At 47.9% G+C, this 23,098-nt stretch overlaps 1 protein-coding gene across 1 annotated transcript in view; it reads left to right on the plus strand.

Annotated features, from left to right (window-relative positions):
- Positions 1–23,098, plus strand: part of Csmd1 (CUB and Sushi multiple domains 1) — a 705,832-nt gene that overhangs the window by 459,311 nt on the left and 223,423 nt on the right. Inside the window, exons 8-10 of the mRNA XM_090353740.1 lie at positions 5,415–5,502; positions 15,145–15,269; positions 22,090–22,211. Of these exons, the coding sequence (XP_090209866.1) occupies positions 5,415–5,502; positions 15,145–15,269; positions 22,090–22,211 (335 nt within the window). The remainder of the gene's footprint in view (positions 1–5,414; positions 5,503–15,144; positions 15,270–22,089; positions 22,212–23,098) is intronic.

The following is a 23,098-nucleotide window of genomic DNA, read 5'->3' on the forward strand; positions in this document are numbered from 1 at the left end:
TTTTCACTCCAGTGAGGAAATGCTGACTCTAGTAAATGTCAAAAGAAAAAAAATGTCAGTGTGAATTTATTTCAAGGGGATTACAGTGGCAAAGCCCAAAGTTTGCCATGCCACCATCCCCATGGGCCAGCACAGGCTGTGCTCATGTAAAGGTCATGAATGGCAAGGAGACAGTGCTACCAATAACTTCAACCATAATTAATGCTGTGTAATCACGTTCTTGGTTGTGCAACCGAGGGCGCATGTCTCCACTCTGAAGGTGTAAAATGGTTACAGTTTGTTTCAAAGTTGATCCAGCAGAAACAGACCTCTGGTAGTCTGAGGAAATAAAGGTCGATGATAAAATAAATGAAGCAACAATAATAAACCATGCTAGAAAATAGGAAAGTATTAAAATAACGCTAATTTTCAGGCATTTATTACAGAGCTAAACCCGATTCAAGCCAAAACGGAGCCTCCTGGGGAGACTGAGCATTCTGGCCACTCCATAGACAAGTCATCTGAAAACAGAGGTCTCCGGCGATTAGCCTTTGAATCTGGGATTTCAAATGAAGGGAAATTGCTCCCAGATGGCTGGGACTAGAGCCTTGTGCTTGAACCACATGGCTTCTCCACTGTGTCATCGGGAATAAAAATGACAACACCTTTATGTTTCTCTTTCTGATCTGCAGCATCTTGCCATCATATACTTTATAAAAATAAATGTGACTACATTAAATAAAAGTGACTTCTCATGAGCAGCCTTCCTCCCATGTCTTGTAATGTCACCTCTGTCATGGTGGCAGGTGTAGGAAAAGGAGCCTGGATTTGGGGTCTGCTCTAAGAAATCACTGGTGTCGAGTTTTGCTCTTAATTTCTGAACCCAGGGGCACTGCCATCTCTGTTTCTATTTGCCTCGATCACGTCACTAGAACAAACCTGATCTCCACCAATTCCTCTCTCTAATCTTCCTCACTCTAGACACGATTGCTTATACTTGTTTGTATCATGCTTCCTGGTCTTGCTAAGTGGTTTCTTCCAAGTAATTTCAATACTGAGTTTTCACTGGCATCCCAAGGTCTCATCTCAAGACAGGTGGTGTTGGAGAGGCGTCACTTGCTCTCCTCCACGCCTCACCAGTTCTGTGCCTGTCTGATGAGCTATAGTGAACCAACAAGCTTTGCAAAAACGTTGTTTGAAACATGTGGATTAATAAAATTAACTAGGCTTAGAAGGAGCTCACAAAGATGAATTGGTAGGTACACCTTCTCACATAAAGTAATCTTTACTGAAATGAACTTCAGGAAATGGACACGAGGTTTTATTCCTTTGTGGCTGTTTTAATTTTTCTCCTCTTATTTGCTCTTCATCTGTCTTTAGGAGGGAAAGTGGAGGCACACAGAAATGGAGGGAAAGAGTGAACAAATGTAGCAGTTTAGCTCACTAGACACTAACTTAAAAATGAAGTATGCAACTTCGGGGTAGGGACATGAGGGAGAAACTGGGAGAGAGCCAGGGAAGGGGTGACAGTCTCCAAAACTAAATGTACCCATTACTTCATAACAACCCCTCTTCACATCACCTCGATAAAAACAATTAAAATGCAAAAATAAATGTAATTTATATAAGTAGAATCCAAACCCACTCCAGCCTTTTACAAATTGTCTAATTTGTAGTAGCTGATCATCTACTTATGTAAGTTCACATCTTGCTTTCACATAGTAAATGATGCATGATAAACTCATCTATGGAACACGTTCAGCTTGGATTTTTAACACCAAAATTTTGACTAACGTTTAAAATGTGTATTAATATCGATGGCATGCATCCAATGAGATCTGAAAAGATTTGATTCAACAAAATTAGAGTTAAGTGGTATGAAGCCCTGCAATTCTGTCTTTTGAAAATGGTTCTTGGAGGCACGGGGATCTTACTTGACATCAACTGCTCCCTTTGGCTTCGTCTAACTGAAAAGCTCCGGCTGTCAGAGCCCTTCCTTCATGGCTCGTGGTGTGGATGGGTTGTGCGGCAGGGATACACTTGTTTGCTTGCACAGAGCCTGTTTGCCACCATGGCTTTCCTGTCACCTGAGCACTTCAGGGCCGACGCCTGCTTTGGATGCTTGTACATAGACTTTTCCACCGCTTCCCCGGACTTCTGCCATCTGCAGTCCTTGCAGGCTGCTCCAATCCAGTCCCTGGTCCGTGGAATAGAGTCTTTCTTCAGTAAGTGACTTGGTATTATCTTTGAAAAGATCCAGAATGTTCTAATGTAACTCAGAGGGCAACACTGCCAAATTCTTTTCCTCTTTTGTTACTATTCCACTTGAAACAAGTGAAAAAACAAACCTGAAGGGAGTAGTATAAATAATACTTTTTACATGCCTTGGTGTTACGGTTTCTGTCCCACCTAAATACAGAATGTGGAGAGGATCGGGGGTGGGGGGCTGCTTGCGTCCACCAGAAACCAGCACATCATGCCATTCAGGAACCAGTGGTGTGGGACAGAATGCAGCCGTCTTGCTTGAGAGAATGTGACAGCCACCCTGCTGGTGATGGCAGGAGGGAAAATATGGTGGCAGCACACTGAGCACTGGGGCTTGAAAACAATGCATATAAATATATTGAGGAGATCGATTTTAGAGATGAGCTTGGGGACCGTTCGTATTGCTTGAAAACTGCCCTAGCATATGAACCCGAACTTAGAACCATGGAATTGAAGGAAACTCAGAAAGGACATTTCTACATCAGCACTTATATTTGCATGGATTTCTGGATGTGTGCATACATGTATACATGTATGTCTATGTCTATGTCTGTAACTAGATGAAATCCAGTTCGCCATCATATACCTGTGTTTCTGTATGAGAGAAGATTTATAAAACCCACATTCACTGGCTGTATCTACTTTGATGCCCTGTTCTGTGGCATCCATATATCCACTCGATGGTGCTTATCACAGCCATTCATCTTCAGGAAGTTTTGAGGAGTCTGGCCAGAGCATTGGCACCCTGTAAACAGCCATTCCACCCCCCTTCTCCCCACAGACTCTGACAGCCACCATCGTCTCCTCAGGCTCCATGAATCTGCTTCCTTTTCCTCTTTATCTGGTGTGTGCTCAGGGGTGGCCGATCTTGATGTGCATTTCCTGAATCCAGTGTGTCACTCTGCTTAGTTAGGAAGGATACCCACCTCCCACTCTTCCAGGACAAATTCCACACGTGGAGTGGCTTCAAGAACAGAACTTGACTTCTCACCCTCTGGAAGCGGGAAGTCTGGGCGGGTGGCCGGGCTGGGCGGTTTGTCCAAGGTTGAAGGCCTGAAGCCGTTGAAGGCTCTTTCCTGACTCTCCCACTGCTCTCCCCGGTGTGTTCCTCGAGTTCCTCACATGCGTGGTCAACAGTCACAGTGGACCGCAGTGCCTTCGGTGTAGGTTAAATGTCACCTCAAAGGACCGGCGTGTGTTGTGGTCATGGTGAGGTTCTGGGGCTCATAACCTCAACACGCAGCAGGGCAGGGGCAGAGGTCAGGGTGCGAGCCCTGGGCCCTCACACTGGAGGAAGTCCTCAGGTGTGGGTGTGGGTTCCGCCCCACCCGCCCTGCACCCTCCTCGCTTTGTCCTCCCACCCGTTCCTTCCCAGCTTGGACTCATTTGTTCTCTGAATGACACGTTTTGATGTCTCTCCTCGTTTATGCACATCACGTAGATTCTTCTTAGGGTTACCATGGAAATTTCTTATACCATCCTGAGATCACGAAACCATTTTCAATTCCTACAGAATTAACTTTAATCATATACCCATCTGCTCTTCCACTTTGGGCCACCCATTTCATAAATTGCACCTTTATACATGACCCTTCTATTGTATATTTCTAATTGCTTCATGTATGTATATATCTTTTAAATGCTGCAGAAAATAAAAGTGAAATCGCAAATAAAAGAATTAATGTTGAAAGGATATCGCAGTATATTTATCCTTCCCAGAGAACTTTGATTTTCATCATGTGTCCAGTTATTCCTAATGTCTTTTGTTTCATATGAAGAATTTCTCCTGGGATGGTTTGCTGATCATGAAGGTCCTCATCTTTTGTTTATCTGAACAATGTCTCAAATAGCCCTGTGAGGGGCGGGTTCACTGGGCAAAACATTCTCCATTGTCAGTACTTCTTCCCATCAGTGCTTTGTGTAGCACCTGAAGCCTTCCGGCCCGCGGGCTTCTGCTGAGACGTCTGCAGATCTCCTCATTAGGGATTTCTAGGTTGTGATATGTTAGTTTTCTCTTTCAGCATTCAATATCTTTGGTTTCTTTTTTGCAGTTCAATGGTGCAAAAGTGTCTTGATGTGAATCTCTTCCCATTTATCCTACTTAATAGAGTTCACTGAGTCCCTCAACCTTATGTATCTTGTTAGATACAAGTCATAGAATCCCTTGCTCTGACGAGTTTTAACGAAGGTAGGTTTTAGAGTCATCTACCTGCATGTGGCTGAATTTTTGCCACAATTATGATGCCGAGTTCCAGGATTTAGCGGTTGCCCTCGAGTGACCTCATCCTTTGGTCCTCACCCTCATTCTGCAAGGGAAGCACCAAAGTTCACTTCCAAAGTCCAGGCACACTGAAGTCCATGGAAGAGAGACGAGGTCTGTGCCCGCCCGTGGAGGGGGCCTCCAGGAGCACCCTTCCCAGCATCCACTTCCATTGCTCTGAGCTAGGTCAGAGCCCCCCTAAAACAGACTCTGGGAAGAAAGAGGGCTTGCCTTGGCTGGTTAGACGAACCGTGTATATGTGATGAGGGGTGGATGCGTGGGCCCCACTGGGCAAAATGTGTCCTGTGCTCATGGTCCAGACTCCACGCAAGCTCTCCCAGAAGAGGCTCTATACATCAGTCAGCATGCTTTTTCAAAGACACCATTCCTTTTCTAGTGCAGTGATAAACATATCCAGGGTTCAAAATATTTTATCTACTTGCTTTGTTAAATGTCATCTCCTTTGTACAACTACTTAAACATAATAAAAACAGTAAACCTAAAGCAGTCTCTTGATAGATGTTAATAATTACCCTCTGTGTTGCCATCAGTAGGAAATGGACTAGGCTTTCTTTGTTGTAAATCTAGGCACTTTATTATCATCCTATTAATTGTGACACCGCATAAAAATAGCCATACAAAACAGATGAATTTTAATGAAATTTTGACCTCCTCAGTAGAGCAAAGAATTGGAGCTAAAAAATGTGTTGCCCGTGTTTTATTGTGACAGTGGCCTTTGGCTTTCAAATATGAGAATGAAGATTTATTTTAATACAGCTCATCTGTTTCAGTTGAGAAAAGTAACATTTTAAGTCATGATCAGTAAAGGACCGAGTGTGTCTCACATACGTGTATTTCCCTGGTATTTCTATAGCTGGTCAGCATTTAACAGCATGTCCCTCTATTGCAGTGAGCCAAGGAGGCGTTGCACTGGTCTCTGACATGTGCCCAGACCCCGGGACCCCAGAAAATGGCAGAAGAGCAGGTGCTGACTTCAGGTAGGGAATAAACTGTCCTCTGGTCTCCAATGCATATGTAATTTCCACCTCCCCTTTTCTTCAGCTCTTTCATCTTTTGATTTAAAGGCTCAGCATCTTGATTATTATGTAGCAATGCTATGTGTAGACCTCCATCATCATACTGTACTGAAACATTTGCTAACACTGAATCGATGCTCTTCAGTATTGCGCCAATGTTTACACTCTGCACCCAAAAATAGAGGACCAATTTTGTCTTCAAATATTTTTTCTATTTTTCTTCTGTACCATTTGACATTCTAATGCCTTCAGTGTTGCAAGTTAAAGAGATAAAATTTAATTACAGCCTCATAATTATTCCATTAAATAATCTTAAAATGATGACTGTTGGTGGCAGTGAGTGCTGTTTGGTCAGAATATCGTGTGAGTCATTTCATTGCAGTGCCAATCAGGAGAAGGTGAGGATGAGATTTTTGCATGTCCCAATCAGTTCCACAAACATTTGCCACCTTACAAGATGGAATAGATATGAGCAAAGTAAGCAAGAAGCCAGAGTCTCCTTCTCATGACCCTTCTGTTCAGAGAATTAAGGCCACTGGTGTGAGCTGACAGTGGGGGGAGGAGGGTGGTAAGTCCACTGGAGAGGCTGGCACATGGTGTTCTGAAAGCAGTCCTGCTTTACTTGTATGATGGGGACATCATGAAGTCATCTGTAGCATGGCTGTAATTAATTGAGTGGCATTCAGCAGCATAGAGCTGGTGTGAGCAACTACAGAGGAGGTTTATTTAGCTGTGGTTCTGAAGGTCTAAGGCTGGCCGCAGCTGGAGAGCATATTCTCCAGAGTCCCAGGGAGGTAAGGCCAAGGCAGAGAGAGGCAAGCCCCTCTGCCTGCAGCCCCTCCTGGTCTTCCTCCATCCGCTTCCAAACTCAACCGTGGAAGCCACACCTGGAAGACCTTGTATGAATGTAATCATTTGCCAGAAGGTCCACCTCTGTGTCTTTCAGGGAGAATCCTTGAGCTGTTCATACATCTCCAACTATGTAGTGATCAAACAGTACTGAAGCTCTCGGGGAAAAAATGCCTTGAAAAAAGGCACTTCTAGTTTTTACTGTTTGCTTTGTTTTATTTTAGATTTCATAGGACTTTATCCCTAGACAATTCTGTGAATAAAGAGAGTTTGAAGTTTTGCCTTCCAAATCAAGAAGCTTTTGTTCCTTTCCTCGCCTGAATGCATTGGTCAGAAATGGTGTTACAAGGTTGACTGGAATGGAGACACATCACTACCTTCTTCCCCGGCTGAGATGGACAAAGTCGGGTTTCAATCCTCACTCTGATAGCGGTTGAAGATTTTTTTTGGTAAATGATTGTATCAGGTTGAGTTGTGCTCTTCTATTTTTGAAGGGCTAGGAGTGGGTTCTCAGGCGTTAAATATTCCTTAAAAGGAATAGAGGCTTTACTGCTGAGTAGAGAGCTCTGCACTGCTGGTGGAGTCTGTGTGCTGGGGTTGTAGTTCAAGTCTTACACATTCTGGTTGGCTTTCTGGTAACTTGCTCCATCTGCTCTTGGGAAGACTGGTTCAATATTTTCTAGTAAATTTCTGGATCTGCCCATTTCTCATTGCAGCGCTGTTAGGCTTTGTCTCAGGCATTTTGAAGCTCTGTAAATAGGGATATGTACGCGATTGGTATTTTGTGCCTTTTACTCAATTCATACTTTGGGGATTTGGCGATAACTGTCTTTATCTTAGGTTTTGTTGGGTGTTGCTGGGATGAAGACCACAGCCTTGTATCTGTTACACAAGTGTTCTGCCACTGGTGACAGCCTGAGTCCCAGTTCTCTGTTCTTTTCTTTACTCCAAAATCATACTTGCTATGATTCCGGAGTATCTTATCAGAAACACCTTTAGGTACTGAGAAAGTGTGAAGTTGGTCATGTAGATACATTTTTCAGGAGTCACATTTTTATCATTCAACTTTAATTTTGTTACCTGTTATTAATTAGGTCAGCCATTTCCTTTGAAGTAAAACTCATTTTTACTGAAAATGTATGACAAATATTCTAATCCTAGCTGTGATTGTTTGCCAGTCATTCTCTCATAATGGGGGGGGTGCGCTGGGGAAATAAAAGCAGCTAGCTTGACTCAGAAGTCAATTACACTGGTACATTCTCACAAGACCTCCTTCAGATAGCAGTGTGCATTACAGATGCATTCTGAGTCGAGATGCATTAAAATTGATATATTTTCCTGCATCAGCAAGGTCCTTTTCAAGTATTCCTGGCCTTCTCTCCATGAAAGAGAACAACATATAACTTGATTGGTTCCAAGACAATATCTGCCTTGTCCAACATTGCATTTGCAATGACAACATGTAAAAGCAGCATGTTATGTGGTAGTGTGTGTTGAGGGATGTTACATCCCCTAGCTAAATTCTCTAAACAGATATCAAGTAGGATTATTTGTTACCAGATGGGAAGAGAAACTGAGGCACAAAACTGTATGATGAATCTGACTTACAGGATGTCTGAAGTGTTGTGCGCAGACATCCATGAGATGGGCCTTGAAAATATAGGCATAATGTGTGCAAGTTCACTCTATCCTGTATTGCTGGAGTTGTAGGGGAAAAGAATGGATGCAGAAAGAAACAGGCTGCCCAGATACAGCTGGAATGGGATCACAGTGGGTTAGATAGGGTGTCACACAGACTGATCAGCTGGCATCAGATATGATGTCACACATGCTGTTAAACGGGGGATTACGTCATGATCAAGGACCCATTTTGTGTTAACTGAGTATCTACTGAGTTCCATGTCCTGGTAAATCGCAGCTGTGTTCATGTGGAAGCATGCATCTTACAGCTGTGGCTGATGTGAAAATGCCCCTGTCCTGTGGATGAAATGATTCATGACTACCACTCATTTACGTTTACGACAAATGTGTTTGTAGCAGAGTTAGGAGAGTCTCCATTAAGTGGTTTTGAGACTTTTTAAAATGAGAAGTTCAGTTCTTTCTAATCCTTGTACTTGAATCTAACAGCTAATCGATCATCGAGATGAACGACTGATGCATTTGAGGCGACAGATGGCTTCATTCGCCGCAATCATGTGAACGTCAGCATTGTTTGTGCTTGGAAAGAGGTTGCTTGATTATGTTCGCAAAATATTCCTCATCTAATTTTATTTGTGTTATCACTGCTTCTTTGGAGATCCTTTTTGTTTTTTATGTAGACAACCCAAATACCAATTCCATCATTGTCTATAAATTATTCAAAGTGAAGGGAGAGCCTTAAACTCATGGCTTTCTGGTTTGAATTCGAGTCAGTCCAGGACTGTTTCTGACAGTACTCTTCATCACGCGCCAGTGTCTAAAAGGCAGAGTCGTTCATGGAAACTGAATATTTATGAATAAGACTGATGAAAACTGGAATTCTAATGTGTGACAGACAGCCCTGGGATGAGAGCAGAGCTACTGGATTCGAACCTCAAACTCCCATTGTTCTTAACTATTTCTGACGGGGATAATTGGTTACAATCACTCAGCTTTTCATACTGACTTCACGGGATGCAATGGGGAGGCGTTGGATGTCACACCCAGCCAGGTGACAAGGTCCTCAGGGAGAGGTGGAGTCCCCAGGCAGGGAGGGGTCCCTGGAGAGAGGTGGACATTTTTTTCTTTAGAATTAGATGACATTGAGGTGACAAGCCATCCCTAGGGACATGTGGTCAGAGCCTTACTGGTACCGTTAAGACAATGACGTGAACCACTGCTGGTCAGAGAATGGATTAATGGTTGTTCTATTTTTGAAAAAGACCTCTGTTCAAGGGAGTCTTTCCCTCAATCCTTCATTCGCTCCCTCCTTTCTCTCCACCCTCCCTCCTTCCTTCCCTCCTTTTCTCCCTCCTTCCCACCTTCCCTCCTTCCTTCCTTCCCTCCCTCCTTCCTTCCCTCCTTGTCTCCTTCCTCCCTACCTTCCATCCTTCCTTCCCCCCTTTTCTCTCACTTTCACTCCTCCCTTCCATCTCTCCCTCCTCCCTTCCTCTCTTTCCTCCCTCCTTCTTTCCCTCCCTAGGTAACATGCAATGTTTGGCTCATGGACAGCATTCTCTGTTAAATCACTTATTTTTGACTTTTGAGTAGGGAATCCATTCAGATCTTATAAGGCAGTGGCAGATGTTGTGTGGAGATGCAGCATTTCAATTGACAGATCTCTAACTAGTTATGAATTCCATGTGCAGCAAGAGGCATTGGGCTGCAGCTTTCTCTGTACCACTTCCATCCATTTCTTCTCATCTTATTAATGAGAAGAAAATAAAATACTCTTAGCACAGTTACAAAGTGGCATTAGTTATTCAGCTTGCTCTCTCCCACCAATTACAAAAATCAATTTCCTAGCAAAAGACACATTCCAAAGGTTAGAATTAAGATCATATTCCAGGTTTTATTGAAATGCAAAGACATACTGAACGCTGAAAGACATTGTGGAGATGCCCAGGCATCTCTTCATGGAGAATGTCCCCTCTTGACGGGGTGCACTTTGTGTTGTGTTCTGATGCACAAGGGAAAGAGCTCAGGCGTGATATTTCTTGAAATTCCAGCCGTATGGAATTTCTCAAGCTATGACTTCCTCCTCTGGATTATTTCCCTCCTACTCAGGAGCAACAGGGGAGTAAACAACTGAGAGGGGAAAAGAAGTGAGGCCAGGCCTTGCTTGTAAAGACGCCGATCAGCGCAGGCCCCTGTGGAGGGCATCATGGCGCTGGAGTCTGCGTCCTTTCCCCTGGATAGACTCTGTACGTCCCCAGAATCTGAACAATCATTGAGAAGACGCCCCATTTCTGTGCACTTGCTGGAACGCAGACGCAGACCCTCCGGTAGACTCTCTGTTGCTAAGAAACTAAGCTGGGCTCGGAAAGGCATTGGCCAGTGATTTCTGCCCACCTCACCGGGAGCTGGGTCCCTGTCTTCGAGAGCTTCTTGAGGAAATGCCACCCACCGAAGGCGGGTGTCCCCATGACAAAGGGCTCCATCGGGATGGTCCACACCTCCTTCCTCCCGCAGACGCTGCTCCCGAGCACAGCTGTGCCCGGAAACGTTATCCCGCATCCCCCCAGAATTTTCAGTATCTGTAATAACGACAGCTCTTCTTCATCAAAACAAAAAATCTACTTAAAAATCTACTTTCCTGGGAAAGTAGATCAGGATTTAAGCATATATTAGTTTACCAGCTTCAAAATTGCAGAAGACGGTTGGGGAATGACAAGGCCACTGTACCGCGGTCATCAGAAAGGGCGCTGTGGACTGTGGGTATGAATACTCTCAGAAACGACCTTCTGTGACGCGGGCTGCTTCTTCGTGTCCTAGTTCTTTGTCTGTAGAAAATGTGCTGAAAATGGAGGACATGTCTACGTCTGTTATTTCTGTGCTACCTTCTGCACTATGAAGCTCTTAGCCACATTTTACCTAGTAAGTCTACTTCAGAGTAGATGCTACGAAGACTCTGTGACTGTTCTGCTGGAGGGCATCGGCCGGCGCCATGGCAGAGGGCAGCATCCGCCAGCGCCTGGATGAAGGAGCATCACCAGTGCTATGCCCCGGAATTGCAGTTCTCAGTGTGATCTACGCTGGGGACATAAGTGTCATCAGTGCATCGCTTGGAGGTTACTCTTCCTGCTCTCCCGTCAGCCTCCCCTCCACAGAGTTTCTGTAAAGTCTCTTCGGTGTCTCACCTCATGCACTTTGTTTCCCTCCATGCCTCCATCAGAACTGTGTGAAGCGGGGTGCTGAGCGTTCACTGAGCGGCTCTACGCAGGATGTGGCACGCTTTAGGCACATGTAATCTGACTGCCCCAAATACTGCGCTTTAATTAGCCCAGAGTATTTGTGGCTTTAAAAGAAATTATAGCAAAGTACATACACCAGTTATCATCTCCATTTTCTTATTGAAAATGATTTCCCCTTGTTTTGAGACAGTCTCACGTAGCTTGGCAGGCCTAAAGCTCCCACTTCTCAGATGCCAGGACTGCACTTGGGTTACACCAGGCAGAGCCTTCATCTTTACAAGTTTAGTGCAGAACTTTACAATCCTCACCATCATCCATCCACAGAACTATTTCCATCTGGCAGCTGCGTGCCCATAAAGCAATGATTTCGCTTGTGCAGATGCACGTGTGCACATACACATGCAGGCGTGCACACCTAGCAACCATTCTGGTGACCATCTGACCTCCAGTGTCAGAGGATGTGGATACCCCAGGAACGCCACACTAGCTTGCTGGAAGCTGGTCATGATTCTGTTATGCAACTGAGCAGGAGAGTCATGGAAAGAGATTAGAAGCAGGTGATAGTTAGAGCACTATATCTGAGAGTTTGCATTTACAAATAGGTGTTCAATATCATAAAAACACTCTGTTGAGGCATGTGAAACAACTTCATCTTTAGATGCTCCTTCTGATACCTTCTGTTTACCACAACTTTTGTTTGTCTGCAGCAGCCAGAAATAATCAGTGACAAGTCTGGTTTCCCACTCAAAATACTGTCCAGTCACAATCGCCATTATATATGAACTATGACAAAGGAGCAAGGAAACTGAGTAGCTCCCTGAGCAAGAACCCTCGGCAACGTGATGAAATGGAAAGAGAACAAGTGGACTTCTAGAGAGAAGAATGTAGCTTTAAGCTTTCTAAAATATAACCAGTTATCAAGCTTTCAGTTGGGGTGGGGGGTGGGTCATGGGGCCTGTGTTCAAGCCTTCTGCCAGGTGGTCACATGCTATTTCAGCAAGCTTCCCATCAGGACATCATGTGGCCTAGTATCAAGCCTTCCATCAATCAAGATGCCCTTTGACCTGTTATCTGGAGATCCTGGAGGATCTGAGGGACTGTCTCAGAATGGTGATTTGCAGACTCCGGAATGCAGGTCGATACAAGGACCACTCACATTCAGCTCTTAACAATTTGTAGAAGCATTTCTGCTTCTGTGTTCTTCTAATCACATGGCAAGTCAACTTTAAGCCAAATGGTCATTATCTAGTTAATTGGCAAAATACTGGTTCTTCAGGATTTGGAAGAACAGTATAGAATGTGTGTGGCAGAGTAAGGACAGAGGTCAGTGTGTGCATCATTTATGAAAATCAACTTCCTTTTGCTGAATGTTAGGTAGATTAAAATTTTATTGCTCAGAATGATCCATAACTTACATGAGATAGAGAAGAAACTGTAATAACAAGGTATTATTACTTTGTGGAGTTGAAGAAGGGCAGATGATGAGAGAATGCAGCGAATAGAAGCAGTGGTGTGGGCCTTTAACATCTGGCAGGAGCCATTTTTCGTGGCCTACTTCTTGGCAGTAAGTACGAGGAACGTAGACAGGATGCCCCTCTGAGCTGTGCTTAATTTGCAACTATGGCAATATGAGTGAACCTGGGAAAATATGCTGGTCTTGGGCTTGCCTTCCATGTTAGTTGTCTCTACTAGCTCTTTTGAAATTCAGCTAATTCCAGCCAAGCGTCTTTCCCTGTTTCCCTGCTCATCCACAGAACAGCAGGAGGTTTCCTTCCTTTCCAGGCACACCTGTGCTGCTTAGCTGCCCCCATTTAGCCCCACATGGATGCACACGACTGAGACATCACAAGATGCTTACATTTTTATGGAAAAATTCCTACTCCAAACATCACACTTAAGCATTCGTAATTTTTTATCAAAAGTGAGTATTTTAAAACATTCTGTGTCTTCATCCAATTATATTGTGTCCAGTCTCAAGTCACAGAAACTACACAAAACAGAATAAGACTTACATGGCTTCAGTGCTAAGTCCAAACCAGGATTTGTCATCATGAAATGGGCATTTCTTACACTGGATAATAGTACACAAAAAAGATAAGGAAAATTTGCTCATCAAAAACTGTTTTCATGAGGTCTATGTGTTACGTGAGAAATGTGAGTATGTAAAAAAGCACCCCTGTGGCTTTCCTTCCATTTTACTTGCCCCTGGAGGACTTATGTTCTGGAATGGCTCAGGTTTAGGCTAGATTTCTCTACTCATATTTCTACATTTCTAAATTCTAACTTTCTCAAGTCATTTGTCAGCTGTGAGGCACTTTGTTCCTGCTCCTTGGTTACCACTCTAAGATCCAGAAGCAAAGCAAAACCAACAGGCTTCCTGCTGGAGTGGTGGGGCAGTGGAGAAGTGGAGAAGAAGCAGGGTGGAGATTGGAAGGACAGTGGTACACAATAGTGCAGCCCTAGCTTTTCCAGCCCACACACGGACAAGAAACTCAGGAGGCTGAGCAGTAGTGCCAGATAACTCCATTGTGTTGTGGGTAGGTGGCAAGCCCGGGCGCCATTTGCCATTTGGGGCTCCTCTTACCTCACTGTGATTTTTTGACGACACTGAAGTAGCTGTCTCAAGCAGCCTCTGTGGAGAAGAGTGATAACTCAGCGTGTCCTGGGCCCTGCCTGCTGTTAGGGTCACACCTGGTACCTACCAAATGTTGGCTCTGGAAAAGTCCAGGACTTTTAATGCCTATTGGACACTGGACTGGCAAGTCTCCATTAATAGGAGAGTACAGCCCCAGAAAACAAGACTGAGACTGCCTGAAATGTCAGCCTACGTCGAGCTCTAGTGCTTGCTCAGCATTCAGAGAGACTGATGGGCAAGTCTGTGGGTACTGGAATGTCTGCTACTGGAATGCCTTTATTACTCTCAATTTTCACACATAATGTGTAGTCTTTGGCTCATTTTTATTATGGCGATAACTTTAAGACTCATCTCCCAAGCCTGAAGGCAATTTGCCATAGCTGAAAATGCATGAGTGAGTAAATGGGTCTCTCCCACCCGGGGACAGAGGAGACTAATATTTTATGTGACTTTTAGATATTGTGTTGTCTACAGTGGTGTGCCAAGACCTCTAGAAGCAGTAAAGCAATGAGGCACTGTCAGGACGGGACAAAAAGAATGCTGCGAGGGACTTAGCTGACCAGTGGTTTTCAGAGGGGGCCAGCGCTCAGAGCATCATGTGCAGAAAACTGGGTGAATTTTTCAGTGAGGAAATTTAAGTCTCCCACGTGTGTGGCAAGGGGAGGGGAAGCTGCCTTCTCCACCTGGCAGGTCCTGTTTGTCGTGTACACTGCAAGACGTTTGTCCTCCTCGGAGCTCAAGCCCACTCCTAGCAGTGGGGAAGCCACAGGGGTTTGCAGTTTTCCCCAGAGAAACAAAAAGACGTTGTGGACGCTGTGTCCCCCCTGGGAGTGGAGGGCAGGGCAATGGCAGCTGCAGGAAGCGTCTAACCTTAGAGCCTCCTGTTTCCACCTGCAGCAAGGAGCCAGCGCAAGGCTTCACCTCTCCCCAGGCTAAAGCAAATGGTTTTCCCCCCATGTGATCCATCCTGAGACCTAACGCGGGGAGGTGGTGAATGTCTGCGATGGCAAGGTGGCGCCTTCTTCTTCATCTCGGTGTTTCGGGATGCCAGCCTCTTCCCCACCTTTTCTTGTGGCATGGCTCGTGCTGCTCACCTGTGTCTGGGTGACAGGTGGAGTCGTGCGCGGGCCCCACACACCAGCACCACGGGTTACTCACTCAGCCGTCCACGCTCGTTTCTGATGACACCGTGGGGCTGGGATTTGCCTTGTCGATTTCTTCTCTGTAACATATGCTCTTTCCACCCAGGGTTGGTGCGAGTGTGCACTTTTCCTGCGAGGACAACTACGTGCTCCAGGGACCCAAGAGCTTGACCTGCCAGAGAGTCACAGAGACCCTGGCTGCCTGGAGCGACCACCGGCCCATCTGCCGAGGTAGGGTGGCCATCGGGGCTCTTCCCGCCATGGGGGGGGGAGTCTTGTTGGGTCCACAGGGACACACGTGTCTCCTCTCTATCTACAAGACAGTGCCCCTTCCCCCTCGCTTCGGGCTCTTCCTGGCACAGGTGCCTGCACTCCCGACTGCTACCCCCTGAGCACCTGCCTCGTGCGGCCACAGGGAGGTCGCCACTCGCGGTGACCAGTCTGGCTTGTTTCACTAACCCCGTAGCTCTCCATGATGTTACGGTGACCAGAAATCCCTTCTGCCTGTGGCAGAGTGCTTTCTCTTCCACACCACAGTTCCCTTGGAGATCCCTCGGCGGACCTGGCTTGCGTGGGCCTTGGGCGTGGTGTGTCCCGCTGTTGTGACGTGGAGGGGGCATGGAAGTCCTGCTCTTGCAGTTGCAGACCCTCCACGCTGGTCTCCACGCTGGCGGCCCCCTTTGCCCCTCATAGAGCTGCATGCAGAGCCCTGTTCTCTGCCTCCCAGGAGACCCTCGGGTCTGCTCCACCACGTTCCAGAGGAGAACACCTTTCCTCGGGGTACTGGTTGTTTTCTGGATCTCCTCTGAAGCTCCTATGTCATGCCTCCACATTCATGGGCACAAGTGTTGGCTTCACGGTGCGGTCTCCTTCGCGGCCTAGCAGGGCAGCTGCTTCCGTGGAATGGCCTGGAGCCCGGCCAGTGCATCCAGGTGTTTCTGAAAAGCCACCCTCCCAGCCATGTTCACCAGGCCATTGCATGAAGCGTGGATCGTCCTGGCTTGCGCTCCAAGAGACAAAACACATACCCGCCACTGCTTTCAGATAATCTTTTGTAAATAACCGAGCCACACCATTCTTGTCTATTTCAATGTATGGCTCTTAGCATTAGTGGTTGTGTCAGATCCAATTCAAAGGTCATTGAATGAAAACTCTAGGTGAAGTGTTTCTTCTTTTAAAAAGTGTTTCATCTTTTTAAAAAATTCATTTTAACATGATATTCTGAACATTCTTAATTCACTTGTTTGTGTTTTGGGGCACTCAACTCGTCGTTTTATTTCTTTATTCAGTTGAGTGATAACTTGATGTATGAGGGACATGGCACTATTTTGATACCTGTTTGTGCTGCAGAATGTTCAAGTCAGGAGAGGAGCATCCGGGTCTGTGAAGGTGCTTCATTTCCTTGCATTCAAAATCCTTATCTGTGCCCCGCTTTGAGATCTGCAGTATGTAATTACTGTGTACAGTCACTGCGATGCCCTAGAATGCCAGGCTCCTTCCTCCTAAACATGGCTCCCTACCGCCCTCCCCACGCCACCCGGGACCTGGTGTCTGCCTCTCCTCGCTCAGCGCTCGGCGCTCAGCGCTGGGCACGAGTGCTCACGGCATGAGCCATGTGGTGCTGGGACTCCGTGCCTAGCTTCCTTCACTCAGCCTAGCAATCTCAACTCCATCTTTGCTGCTGCAAATGACAGGAAATCATCCTCTCCCCCCTCCCTCATGAAGAGGTACACAGAAACCTTCTAGACATTGCTGGGCACTCTGCATTTGCCTGAGGGTTGGGAAAGAAAATCTTCAGCTTCTGGAAATGTCTCTTTTGGAGGCGACTTTCTGATCTTCGGATCACATGGGTGTTTGTTAGAAGGCTGTGTGGTCACCCTGTCTCCTGAGACCACAGCTGTGGGACTGCAGCAGCCAGGGCTGAGTATAGGCCCCCCAAAAGAGAAGGGGAAAGAAAGGGGGAGAAAGGGAGAGGGAGGAAGAGAGGGAGAGAGAGGGAGAAGGAGGGAGGGAGGGAGGGAGAAAGGAAGGGAGGGAGGAGAGAGGAAAGGAGGGAGGGAAGGAGGAGAGAGGAAAGGAGGGAGGGAGGGAGAGATTTCTCAGTCTCTATCTCCACCAGAGGTATTGCCTTCAATTAAAATCCCTGGTTTTTCCAGGTTACCAACTCCCAAGAACCTTGAGTGAGTCAGGCCTTCCTGAGCATTGAGTCTGCAGTCAGCCCAGAGCCCGGTGACTCACCCATTGGAGGGGCTCTGTGGAGGAAATATTCTTCAAAGCGCATGTTTTGTAACTCTTAAAAGATGGCCCTCCAAAGATGTACAGGGACTGAAGCTCAATGTCTCAGCCACAGTCAGACCGGATGAGATGTTTGCTTCTCTGGAGATGGGTTCCCAGAGCAAGGCCCATTCTCTGTGCTGTTGCCATAGTAATTGGCATGTATAGAGAGAAGTGACATCACGGTTCAGATTTTCCTCAATCTTTAGCCATTAAAGAATTCTTAGTCTGTGCATGGACCAGGCTAGCCGCCAATTCAAACGCAGGCCACCTCTGTCAGGTACAGAGAAATGCCTCTCCTCTGAACCTCCGGTGTGCTCGCCTAGTGATATTATGTGTCACTGGATCCAGAAAAGGCCTAATTCTCATGTCCTCCTCTTTCCTGTTCGTGTGGGCTCCTGGACCCTTCAATCGTTATTCCTCTTTCCCAAGGGTTTGCTACGCCATAGTCTCTCAGCTGCGACCCTACCATCCAGAAACCCACACGAATGGCCAAGGCCTGCCTGCAATGACTGATTAACTTTGCAAGTGGGGGCATTACCTTTTCTTTCTGTTACCAAACAGATGAACGTTGTCAGACGCAGTAATTATACAAGTGATTTCATTTGAAATTATGCCTGCTTCATTTAGAGATATGAAAACAACTATTAAGACTTTTTTTTGTAGGGTAAACCATTATGAGCTGTTTAAAACTGCCTAAGTGTCTCTAACCAGCAGTGATTTCTGAAATAAGCAAACAATGAAAGATTCTTGAAGAGGTTACCGTCTTGTTTCTTAAGTGAAATGTTCGGGCTGACATATTCTTGTGTTGGTATTTAGGGGAGATTTATGTCAAGAACTTTCTCCAGTGCTAATGTGCTGCAGTCTGGGGCTAATATCTTGAGTTGCTCCCTGAGCTGAAAGGGCAGCTAGCAAAAGTGAAATATGATTTGCTATTGTAAGTATAACTACGGAAAAGTTAATTGGAGCCAACAGAGATGCCAAATGAGGTGAATATTACCTTGGGACCCCAGGTTAGCAAGCTAAGAATTATCCTTAACTTATTAACTTGTCACGCTGTTGTCTGAGCTTTTCTTTACTACCCATGTTTTTTTGTCTGTGAAGAAAGGATAGTTTACATCAGAAAGATGTAACCTGCCACCCCCTGGGTTACAGATCTCGCATCAAGGCTTGAATTCCATTTTTTATGATGAGTATTTGTGCGAGGAGTCACTGCCTCAAAGATTTAAAGATACAGTTAACTTCAGCCGGGTGGCATGACCGAGGAACCAGCGACACCAGGCGCCGGGCTAGGGCTGGGGACCCGAGGCCACTCCAGGCCCACGACCTCGCGCCTGCTCTGCGTGCTGGAGTCCGAATGCTGGTGCAGACCACACCTGTGCCAGTGTATCTGTTTATCCAGCCCAGCCCGTAACGGACGGCGGCAGAGCCCTGATAGACACGGAGGGTGGGTTAGCCAGTGCACTGTGGGGATGCTGCCCGTAGGGGTTTCTCCTTACGTGGCCCTGGGCCAGTTGCCCTTGTGATGAGCACAGTGCTCTCTGAGGACCGGTCTTGGGGGAGGCCAGTGCCGGACAGGAGAGGTGTGGGCCGAGGGTACCCACTGGGGTTGGACTTCGTCAGGGAGCCTTTATCATGATACACCCACTAGGTCCCAAGAAACAGTCTGCTTTCTGTCCTCAGCTCAACAAGGAGTTCATTTGGAGACCTGAAGCCGGTATTCTAAACCTTATTTTAATGTGTTTATTAATGTACAGCAGAATCATTTTGACCTAATTATTCTACAGTAAATCCTACTGGTCTACCTCATTATCCTACAGTAGGTATCACCAGAGAAAGTGTCTGAAATGATTTGGTCACATTTTTATATCCCCAAAGCCACAGCTATCCCATCCACCAGCAAAATAGCAAAAGATGGGGCGTGGCTGTAAAGTACCTCAGAAGGAAGAGGGGGCATGGGCGGGGGATGTGGAGTATCTCACAGGAAGAAGGGGTGCAGGTAGGGATGTAGAATAACTCGCAGGAAGAGGAGTTGCGGGTGGGGATATGGAGTAACTCACAGGAAGAGGGGGCATGGGTGGGGATGTGGAGTAACTCACAGGAAGAGGAGGTACGGGTAGAGATGTGGAGTAACTCACAGGAAGAAGGGGTACGGGTGGGGATGTGGAGTAACTCACAGGAAGAGGAGGTGCAAGTGGGGATGTGGAGTAACTCACAGGAAGAGGAGGTGTGGGTGGGCATGTGGAGTAACTCACAGGAAGAGGAGGCATGGGTGGGGATGTGGAGTAACTCACAGGAAGAGGAGGTACGGGTAGAGATGTGGAGTAACTCACAGGAAGAAGGGGTGCGGGTGGAGATGTGGAGTAACTCACAGGAAGAGGAGGTGTGGGTGGGCATGTGGAGTAACTCATAGGAAGAGGAGGCGCGGGTGGGGATGTGGAGTAACTCACAGGAAGAGGAGGTGCAGGTGGGGATGTGGAGTAACTCACAGGAAGAAGGGGTGCGGGTGGAGATGTGGAGTAACTCACAGGAAGAGGAGGTGCGGGTGGGGATGTGGAGTAACTCACAGGAAGAGGGGGCGCGGGTAGAGATGTGGAGTAACTCACAGGAAGAGGAGGTGCGGGTGGGCATGTGGAGTAACTCAACAGGAAGAGGAGGTGCGGGTGGGGATGTGGAGTAACTCACAGGAAGAGGAGGTGCGGGTGGGCATGTGGAGTAACTCACAGGAAGAGGGGGCGCGGGTGGGGATGTGGAGTAACTCACAGGAAGAGGAGGCGCGGGTGGGCATGTGGAGTAACTCACAGGAAGAGGAGGCGCGGGTGGGGATGTGGAGTAACTCACAGGAAGAGGGGGTGCGGGTGAGGATGTGGAGTAACTCACAGGAAGAGGAGGTGCGGGTGAGGATGTGGAGTAACTCACAGGAAGAGGAGGCGTGGGTGGGGATGTGGAGTAACTCACAGGAAGAGGGGGTGCGGGTGAGGATGTGGAGTAACTCACAGGAAGAGGAGGTGCGGGTGAGGATGTGGAGTAACTCACAGGAAGAGGAGGTGCGGGTGGGCATGTGGAGTAACTCACAGGAAGAGGGGGCGCGGGTGGGGATGTGGAGTAACTCACAGGAAGAGGGGGCGGTTGGGCATGCGGAGTAACTCACAGGAAGAGGAGGCATGGGTGGGGATGTGGAGTAACTCACAGGAAGAGGAGGCGCGGGTGGGGATGTGGAGTAACTCAACAGGAAGAGGAGGTGCGGGTGGGGATGTGGAGTAACTCACAGGAAGGGGGGGCGGTTGGGCATCTGGAGTAACTCACAGGAAGAGGAGGTGCGGGTGGGCATGTGGAGTAACTCACAGGAAGAGGGGGCGCGGGTGGGGATGTGGAGTAACTCACAGGAAGAGGAGGCGCGGGTGGGCATGTGGAGTAACTCACAGGAAGAGGAGGCGCGGGTGGGGATGTGGAGTAACTCACAGGAAGAGGGGGCGCGGGTGAGGATGTGGAGTAACTCACAGGAAGAGGAGGCGCGGGTGAGGATGTGGAGTAACTCACAGGAAGAGGAGGTGCGGGTGGGGATGTGGAGTAACTCACAGGAAGAGGAGGTGCGGGTGGGGATGTGGAGTAACTCACAGGAAGAGGAGGTGCGGGTGGGGATGTGGAGTAACTCACAGGAAGAGGCGCACATGGCTTCTGGGAGGAGGCGGAATATGTATTGTGTTCTCTCAGTGTAAATGGAAGCTTGCTGGGCGTCTTCCTGCTGCCTGTGGGGAAGGCTAGGTGACGTGTTCCGTCCTCCTGTGAGGCCTGGGGCCAGGAGTGCTGTCGCGGGGCAGCTGGGGTTTCTAGGAAGATGGGTGGCACGTGGCAGGTCCTTGGGCAGAGCACGGGAGCTGCACGGGGTGGGCACGGGGGCCGTAAGGAGGGCAGACCCAGCCCCTGCACCCCAGTCTCCAGCTGCTGGGATGTTGGGATAAGCCCAGCACAGCCACAGCCCTCCTCCTGCTGAATCTTCTGGTTCTTCTGTCTCCATACAAATAATTCATATCACAGCCAGAACTAGGGCTGACATGAGACTTCCCAAGGTTTTCTATCCATCTAAAAAAAATCTAGCTAAAACAAGAGGGAAATGGAAATATTTTTAAATCCCAAATGAAGACTTTGTTTATTGGCTTTGCAATTTGTATGCTTCCCTTAGTCTTTGAACTTCAATAGGAAAAGTATTGGAAAAGGTATTTTCTTTGAGCTTCCGGACTGGTCATTTCTGTTTCCTTGGTTAAGGCTGCTGTTTGCATTGGGCTGTGGAGACATTGGCAGCATTCTGATGGAACGGAATCGAAACCTTGTTAATGGGATAGAATCTAAACCTTTACGCATGTCCTGGAAGGAAGAAGATGACAGGGCAGAACCACTTACTCGAGGTCATTCCAGACCAGGCACAGATGAGCTGATGCTCTGAAGGTCTTCTCTTACTGTGTCCGTGGGACCATGTGTCCATGCAGGTTCTTGTACAACTAAAGACATGTAAGGATTGGTGTCCCAGAATGAGATTTGAAATGGAATGATTTCCTAAGGCCCTCCCTAGGTGTGTGCCAATACTGGGTGACAAAGGGACGCTAGCCAGGTGCCATTCGCCAGGCAGAATCTGAGGGCTGAGCAAAACCCACTGACCATGGCAAATTCTTGAGCCGGTGTCTGTGGCGCTCTGGCAGCCTGAGTGCCACGAGAGTGAAGCCTCTCGCCTGCTCTGAGGAAGGCCTGTAGACATAACCGTGTTTCGCTCTCGTTGCAGCCAGGACGTGTGGCTCGAATCTGCGGGGACCCAGTGGCGTCATCACCTCGCCCAACTACCCAGTTCAGTATGAGGACAATGCACATTGTGTGTGGGTCATCACAACCTCGGACCCAGACAAGGTAAGGCTGCTCCTCCGGAGCCCAGCGCGCACCGCGCCGTGTGCCGTCGCAGGCCCAGAGCCATGGCACTGTGCCCTGACCTTAGCCTTGGAGTGGCGCCGTCGACCCGAAGTTAAGCCCGCTCCACCCTTTCTACCTCCTCTGGTGAACGCTGGTGCCCCGTCTCCCCTGAGCAGCTGAGGGTGTGGGACTTGCTCAGCTCCGGGTTCATGTTGCTGCCTGGGCACCTGCATCTTAGAACAGGAGGGCACAGTCGCCAGGCTTCCCGTGCTGCGAAGGGAGTGTTCTGCAAGGCACTTTAAGTTCCGTAGAGTCATTCCCAGGGAGAAGGGACCCGCTGCAGACGAAATTCAGACCCCAGTAGCCATGTGGCTCCACGTGCACTGCCTGCGCAGTGAGAGAGGGCACACCTCTGGCCGTACTGGGTTTGTGAAGCCCACACGGCTGGAAGTGCTGCCCACAGTGGCCCCCTCTCCCTTCCTGTTTCTACTGAAAATCCATCAAACCGCCGCTCCGCGCCATTGCGTCTCAGCCCCGAAGGGGAGAAGGGCTGCTCTGTCTTCTGCGAGCCTCTGAGCAGGCGGCGTCTGGAGGCTGCGGGCCTCCCGGCTACTGTTTATGGGAAAATGCCAGCTCGGATGAGCAGCAGTGGTAAAAGCTCAGGCTGTGGGGGCCTTTCTTCATTCACCAGCGGGAAGAGGCTGGGCCGCCGCTGCTCTGACGCAGGCCCAGGTCTGGCTACCACGGCCAGGACTGCGATCGTCCTGGGGTTTTGGTCAATCGGATGCAGACTGCATCGCTTCTTCCGTGTGAGTCCGCAGCAGACTCACAAACGTCTGCCGGGCATTTACATTTGCAAGGCCCGTCCTCAGTCTGCTCTGTGTATT

This window comes from Megascapheus bottae, chromosome 20 (assembly GCF_031878675.1).
Source record: "Megascapheus bottae isolate mThoBot1 chromosome 20, mThoBot2.hap1, whole genome shotgun sequence".
Classification (NCBI taxonomy): Eukaryota; Metazoa; Chordata; class Mammalia; order Rodentia; family Geomyidae; genus Megascapheus; species Megascapheus bottae.